The following is an 8,259-nucleotide window of genomic DNA, read 5'->3' as shown; positions in this document are numbered from 1 at the left end:
AGGACACCGGGTTGATCAGCAGAATTTCCAAATAATACACCTCCATGTTAAGTTAATGTGGATTTAATATAAACTTCATCAACCAGCAATATTCATTTACGTTGTGTATTTTTAATACGCATCATAACATTTTTCAAAAATTCCAGACTATCTTGTGATCAAACTTTTGAAGTGATTCTCGTCAAAGTTCTTATACTGGGTAATTTATAATCATTAAAAATTCGGCTGTACAGAGACCTGGATATAGCTAAATATTCAAATGCTCGAGTAATTATATCAGAGTTGGAGAAATATAAAAAATTTGGAGAGTAAGTAAACTCACCAACTTTTTTTTGAGGCATACAGTCCATATGTTCGAGTTAAACCTTTTTTTTATGGCAAACATCTTTATTTTTTAAGTAACGTATGATTTAATCAAAAACTGACCATTACTTTCAACATGATGATGTTGACATTAAAATGGGAGATATACAAGATGACCCAAGATAAAACGAAGTTAATGTTAAATTCCTATTAATGATAACTAAAAACTTTGGAATACCACATACAAATTCTTTTGACTGAATGCAAACAACATCATTATTGTCATTTATGTTGTATACAATAAGATCATTACTACGCAAGAGTCTCTCTTTTATGCTATCAAATCAAAAAAAAATCATGTTCTTTAAGGCTATCTCGTTCATCTGATGTTGTATTTCTTATACTGGACGATGACAACTTTGTTGTTCTGGGTTCAGAAAAAGGTAAACTGAGACAGATCTCTGGTATGTTAGAAAGGATAGTTGGTAGTTCTGTAGGACGTTCTTTTTCACGATAAAATATAAAAGTTTTGCAATCTATAGGCCAATGAAGTCGGCACACCACAGAATACTTATTCACAATCAGATACTAAATACTTATTTACAATCAGATTTTTTCTTGAGCTTTTATCCAATTTTCTTTTTCGTATTCATCGCAAGAAAATCGATAGGTGAACACCTTTGTAGTTGATGACGCATAACCACTATTACAGCATGGGACACAACATTTTTGAGGCATAATTGATAACTTTTTGTTAGATAAATATGTTGCACTTTACAAAAAGATTAACCCTAAACTACCATTTATTTGTTGCACAGTCACCTAAAATTTGTGTTTAGACCAATCGCTGTTGATTATAACCATTGCAAAACAAAAATATTTCATTCCATGTAAATCTATCCATATAGAATCAGCCTCCAGTCAAAAGATATTTTTTCGCGATGTCAAGGCCTGTATTTCTAGAAGGCCATGACTGTATGCAAACTACTTATTTAACTTTTGTCCATGCATGGTTGGATTGTGTTACTGTTTCATCTATATTTGGGAAAAGTAAAACAAACTAGTTGAAAACATGGCAGATGAGAAATGGAAAAAAATTATCAGAAGTAATTAGCAGTCTATGGAGTATTCGAGTAGTTGGAATTTCCTCGATTAAAGGATTTATTTAGTTTTATGGAGGAGCAAAGAAAAGCACACTTGCGAGACTGAGGTAAAAAATTTCCTTTATGCATAGGAATACTTTTGTAGAAAAATAGTTGTTTTACTTAATTGTATTTATAATTTCAGGTAAATTATACCCTTGGATGCTTAATCAAATACATCGGTTAAGCATCCAAGGGTATAATATCGCCAGAAAAACTTCTACCTTCTGATAAAGCTGCTTACTTACCGTGGCCAGAAGTTACCTACCCAAAAATATATTAAAAAAAAAATAATTCAAGCTTGTTTTAATAAAATGTAATCAATAACCTTTTTAATGAAAGTTTTGATTGAAACTTTTATCTCAAAAAGGTATTTAGCATACTATTTGTAGCATTTACTTGTTAAATAACTAACCACCCATTGTCTTAAGACCTTAGTGTTATTAAAAGAGTTGTTCCGCATAAAAGTTCTTTAAAATGGTATATAATAAGTTTATGTTTAAAAATAAAATTTCAAAACTATTTGCGCATGCGTTATTTTGAAACAGAGCCTGAAAAAGTAGTTTTTGAGTTTTAGGCACATTTGCGTCAAAATGACAATTGCATCATTTTGAAACGCAGTTTTTAAAAATGACAAAAAGGGTGTTCTCCTGTTACGAATCATGGGGCATTTTTTTACATTATCTATAAGGGAAACCGGGGACAGTTGCCTCTGTTTTTACTCTTCGAGCTCTGTAGCCCTAACGGCAAATTTTTTTGTAAATATAAAAGCGCAGTCTTAAAGAGTCCGAATTTAGGTAACAATTTTAACTTGCTTACATTATTAAAAAAAATTTTCTTGGGCCTCAAAAAAAAAAAAAAAGAAAAGTTAGCCAAGTAAGCGCAAGCTAAAAAAAAGTTTATTAATGTACTAAAGTTATATGTGAAAAATTTATAGAAATTTTGTTACTATTAATTTCAAAAACAATTTTAAGGTGGTAGTCTACCATAAAATATGAAAATTTTCAAAATTTCAAATTGTACTGTTTTACCAAATATCATATACGTAGAAAATGATGGTGATATTTGTTTTTCAAAAAAATATTTACAACTTATATGATTTTATCATTAGATATAGGTGGTATAATTTTTTTTTTATAAAAATCGTATAAATTTTGCGATTTCGAAAAAAAAAAAAAAATTAAAATCGGATCTTTAAAAAAATTTAAAAAACTAAGCCTACCTGAACTTGTTTTAATCATCGATAAGCATCTAAAAGTAATCCAGGACATCCACATGTAGTTTTAAAGTATAACCAAAAGTATAACTCGAAATATATTCGAAAAGATTTAATAGAAGCATGCTTTTGCTGCTGGCAGATATATTTTGTATTTATATATTATTATAGTTCTTAATTTACTATAATTTATTTGATTCGTGCTAGAAGTCCTACTTGTGTATTCAGTTAGATGAATTATTATTCAAATTCAAAAAAAAATAATAAGTATGGAAAATAAAAAACTTGATGCTGGAAAAAGACGAAAGGCAGGAGGACCAAGATTTTTCAAAAAACGACGTTTTTATGGCAAAAGTTTTTTTAAAGCTCCTGAACCCAACATTGACTCGGAAAATAGTCTTGTTAATAACATACCTTCAACAAGTAACTTAAATGCTTCAACTTTATCAAAGAAACTTACATTATTAAATCATAAAGCAACAACAGTATCAACAAAACGAACTTCATTACCTAATAACAAATCGAATTTTCTACACTGTTACATCATGTTGAATAGCTTTGTTTTAAAAAGATGAATATTTAATCATAGATGAAATTGCTATGTGCCCTGAATGTTAATCGAGGAGTATTGAACTTTCAACAGATTTATCAAGAAAGAAAGGACTGTTTGTTTTATTAGAGTTTACATGTACAACCTCAGTCTGCTCATGGAGTAAAAGGGTTTATACTAGCCAAGAAATTGATGATGAATCTCGTGGGCAATATCAATCGGATGTAAATATGAGATCCATTATTGCTATGAGGGAAATAGGAAAGGGGCATGCTGCTTTAACAACCATTTGTGGTTTTATGAATTTACCTCCACCAATGCATACAAAAAACATTTCATGATATTCAAAGGAAGATATTAGTGGCTTACAAGCAAGTTGCTCTAAACTTTATGAATAAAGCAGCTGCTGAGATTAAGCAAGGTCTTGGTGAGAACAAGACAGATATTACAGTTTCATGTGAAGGCACCTGTTAAAAGCGAGGATTCTCTTCTTTAAATGGTGTTGTAACTATAATTTCAAGCGATACTGGAAAATGCATTGACTACCGCATTAAATCTAAAGTATGCCATCAATGTGATAAATGGGAAACAAAAAAAGGCACTGATGAATATGATGAGTTTCTTAGTACACATGAATGTAGCATTAACCATAAGGGCTCATTAGGCGCAATGGAGGCAGCTGGAATTGTTGAATGTTTTATATCATCAGAGTCAGACAAAAATTTACGTTATGCTTCTTATATTGGTGAAGGTGACTCAAAATCTTATCTAGAAGTTGCTAAATGTAATCCATACAAAAATCTTATTGTCCAAAAGTTAGAATGTGTTGGACACATACAAAAAAGAGTTGGTAGCAGACATCGTAAATTTAAAGCCACTTATAAACTAAAATTGTCTGATGGGAAACCACTTGGTGGAAAAAATCGTCTTACCGAAAAAGAATTTAATAAACTTCAAAATTATTTTGGAATTGCAGTACGTCAATGTAATGGTGGAACAGTTTACCAGTTAAAAAAAGCAATTGGTGCAGTACTTCACCATTGCTCAGATGCACTTACATTAGATAGTCGCCACCAAATGTGTCCAAGAACCCCTAAAAGTTGGTGTAAATACCAGTCTGATAAAATAAATGGTACAGCCCTGTATAAAGAAAAACCAGGACTACCCATTATTGTATGAGACATAATAAAACCAATTTTTCTTAGTTTAAGTGATGATGATTTACCAAATAAGTGTTTGCATGGGCCAACACAAAACAACAATGAATCGTCAAATGGAATTATTTGGAAAAGATGTCCGAAGGATATTTTTGTTGCTAGAGACACATTAGAAATTTGTGTCTCATCTGCAATCATAAATTTTAATGAGGGAATAAATGGAGTTTTAAATGTATTTGCTATGCTAAATATGTATAATGGATAATTGACGCAAGAGTTTTGCACAAATAAAGATTTTGTAAGAGTCCCCAGCGGGTACACGACGTTGGAATAACGTTGAAATAACGTTGATTGACGTTGATCGACGTTGATCAACGTTATTTCAACGTTATTCCAACGTCGTGTGCCCGCTGGGTCGCTAATATGAATCTTAAGTCTACTCCGAAAGTCAAGCTTAAACGGAAAAAAAAAGAGCTCAGCGTAAAGGATTTGCAGATGCCAATGAAGAAATGGAAGGAATAGTATATGAGACTGGTCTTTTTTAAACTATTTTTTTCTACGTTATTATACAATTTTTTCTACATTTTTATATATAGCGTTTTACTAATTTACAATTTACTAATTTATTGCTTTATGTATTTTTTTTCTTTTCTTGTTTTTAAAGTGGTTTTTAAACTTTGTCTTAAAAAAACATTTCTAAAGCCAATAATGATTTGAAACAGTTTGTTTTTCAAAAATAATACTTTGTTAACGCAATTTGTGAGTTTTTGGCTTAAATTAGACTAAAAGAGTCGGATTTTCTTTTTCTATTCTGTTTTTCTCAAAATAAGGTTTTTTTGAAACGGTGCGATAAATAACTTTTCTCAATTAAATGCTATGGACCTGAAATTTGGTACATTGATTCTTTTATATATAATCTATTAGCTGAATTAAAAAAAATTATTTTAACTTTTTTAGTTCTTTAGTTAATTGGGCTCAAAATCTGTACTTTGGGTCAAAATTTTGATGCCGTTTTGAATTATCATTTAAACAAAAACTTTTTAATAATATTTTTTTCCCTTAATTCAGCCAATTCAACTTCCTTATTAGATGATGTACAAAAAAATCCAGAATTGTATCTTTAATCGTTCTTGAGTTATTTATCGCAGCGTAAATGCCCTTTTTTTGGTCCCGTGGACCAAAAAACAGTGTCCCAAAACCAAATTTGAAAATTTAAATTCCTTAGTTTTGTAAGGTTTTTTATATTGCAGCCAAAAATTGGAGTTTTTTATACAAAATTCTAGGATTTAGGTTTAAAGATAGACTACCACCTTAAGCCTAAAATGTAATACTTTTTTACAGCCGGTTTAAATACTTGTACGTATAACAACCAAAACAGTAGCCCACTTTTTATCTGTAAAAAAAAAAAACTTAAAAAAAATACTATTTCTTTGTAAAAATAAATTTTTTCAATATTGCTGAAAACTGAAAAAAATTTTTTTTTTTAATAAAAATATGTATTTTTTTCTACAGTAAATGCTATGAGGCAACTTACCCCGTGAAAATTTTGCCAACTTACCCCAAAAGCCTTTTTTTTTTTTTTTTTAAAATCAACAGTCTATAGATCCTGTAAAACGGCAACTATTAATAAATGGAATTTTTACAATAATTTTTTTTCATAGGACTGACTATTTTGATGAAATGGAAGGTTCTGTGTAATTTTTGTCACTTTCTAATGAAAGGCTCCGAAGATAATCACAGTTCGTCAGCTTACCCCTACTGTCAACTAGCCCCGGTCTCCACTATACTTTATGGAATCACTAGACAAAATTTCAGCTTTGGTGAGACTATGACTAGAATGAAGTTCAGACCACAAGCTGTAGAAACTTCAAATTAGAATTAATTTTGGCATAAGAAGCCAGGAGTGGTTTGGATTGGCTAACAACATATTAACTTGTTTCTCTAAGATAACAGGATGAATGCGGTTATTAGATTCAAGAGGCAAATTTAAGGAAACGTTTTTTGGAAATAGTTGCAAATATAAATTATTTTTGGGAGAGGTAATAAGATCAATAAAATCCGATCCACGTTATAATATGTTAGAATGCTTTTGTTAATAACACAATCAAAAATTTTCCTAAAGTTTTTAGAACCTAAAATCAAAGATGAAAATTTAGTAATTTGAGAATAACGGACCTTGACATTAGATAGCATCTTTATGCATCGATTTTTTGCAATGATAAAAAAAAAAAACGTCTAACAAAAAACGTCAATGTTTAAGTAAAAACCAGAAAACAAAAAAATAAAGTTTAGTTGTTAATTATTTATTATTAATAAATAATGAATATTTTACTATTATTATTAAATATCAACAGTTTTACTAAAAAATGGTAAAACAAATAAAAATCATTTATCGTAGGGCAATAAAAACCTTATATTAACTATTAAGTCAGAATATGTGATGTGTCACCGAGGTTTAATTTATTAGCGCGTAATCTATAACTTTTAACTTAATTATAAGTCCAAACAAAAAAATAGTAAAGAAAACAGTTATAGAAGCGCGCAAATTTCTAGCAACTCCGCAATATTGGGGCAATTCATCATCCGGGCTTGTTTCGCTATAACATTTTCCAGGCATTACTCGATATGGTTCCTCTTGCGTACAAAAATCATCTATTTGGTCAATATCTTCTACTAAAGATATGTTTTTCCTACAACTACGTTCATCTGGCTGATTTGCTACTATAAATATCAAATTTGTGTTAGGTATTGGAGCCAAAACATATTGCTGCGATTTAGATTTAGTGCATTGGACAACACGTAGAGTAAATTGACTTCTTTTACTTTTTTTCCCTAATTCTTCTCGGTTAAGTAAATCATCCCATTTGTTACTCTGGAATAAATAAAACGACAGCTTTTTTACGCAAGTTATGTTAATATAGTTATCGGGGTTCAATGAACCCCCAAGCGGTATTTGGATTACGGAGTATGCAAGCATTATGAAATGATACATTAACGATAACATAGAGCATAACAACCACGAGCATAATTTAAACAATAGTATAGCAGGATTCATTAAATGATCTGCATTAGAATTATAACTTTTTTCTTCAAGGCAAACAGCCTGACTATCTTTTAAAGTAACTTTTTTAAATATAGAAATATCAGGGCTAGAAAAGTGTTCCATAAGTTGTCCTTGTATTTCGCCTAAAAAGCGTCCAATTAATTCACCACCCTGATTACTGACGACTATGTAACCATTTTGATCAACGACAGCACATACAAATGTGTTATTATTTTTGCAATCGTCCTTCAATCCGATCGATAGTGTCATATTATCAAATATCTCTTTCATCAAACCTGAGTTCATCTCTGTGCCGGTAACTAAAATACATAACTTAAAAGTGCTAAATAATGTGTAAAATTTATATATATTATACATTTTTGTATATACATGTACTTGTCTATTTTATAAAATTTTATACTTATTTGCGTATATTTGCATGTCTTTACAAATACTTATAATTAGCTTATATACTTATTTGATACTTTTAACTATTAAAAAAGATTTATTAAAACAAATTATTTAGAGTTAAAATGACCAAGCATGCGGAACTGTAAAAAAATACACGCACTAACATAACCGCATGCGACTGCAAACCTCGTAATAAGTTTGGTAATTTAAAAATAAATGTTCCGTTGGTATTTTTACGCACATAGTTTATTTTTGTTGACGCATAAAACTTTAAAAATAAAATAAACCAAAAAACCAGCCAAAAAGTGATGAGTAGTAAAAATAAACCAATTGTTGACCTGGCCATGAATGGGACCACGCCCAAAGACATTTTTAAGATGCTAAACAAACCTCTAAAGTACTGTCTACACTGTGATTAAACTGCTCGTATAAGGAGG

The 8,259-nt window shown here is 30.1% G+C and overlaps 1 protein-coding gene across 3 annotated transcripts in view; it reads right to left on the bottom strand.

Moving 5' to 3' along the window:
- Nucleotides 1–6,655: 6,655 nt before the first annotated feature.
- The window catches only part of LOC100214788 (voltage-dependent calcium channel subunit alpha-2/delta-4), a 70,967-nt gene continuing 69,363 nt past the window's right edge, over nt 6,656–8,259 (bottom strand). For all 3 annotated transcript variants that reach the window (XM_065795488.1, XM_065795490.1, XM_065795489.1), the window contains exon 6: nt 6,656–7,731. In XM_065795488.1, coding sequence (XP_065651560.1) covers nt 6,824–7,731 — 908 coding nt within the window. In that variant the 3' untranslated portion in view covers nt 6,656–6,823. The remainder of the gene's footprint in view (nt 7,732–8,259) is intronic.

The sequence above is a fragment of the Hydra vulgaris genome, chromosome 04, assembly GCF_038396675.1.
Source record: "Hydra vulgaris chromosome 04, alternate assembly HydraT2T_AEP".
Lineage (NCBI taxonomy): Eukaryota > Metazoa > Cnidaria > Hydrozoa > Anthoathecata > Hydridae > Hydra > Hydra vulgaris.
The sequence above is the reverse complement of the archived record's forward strand: the minus strand, read 5'-3'. Positions and strand labels throughout refer to the sequence as shown.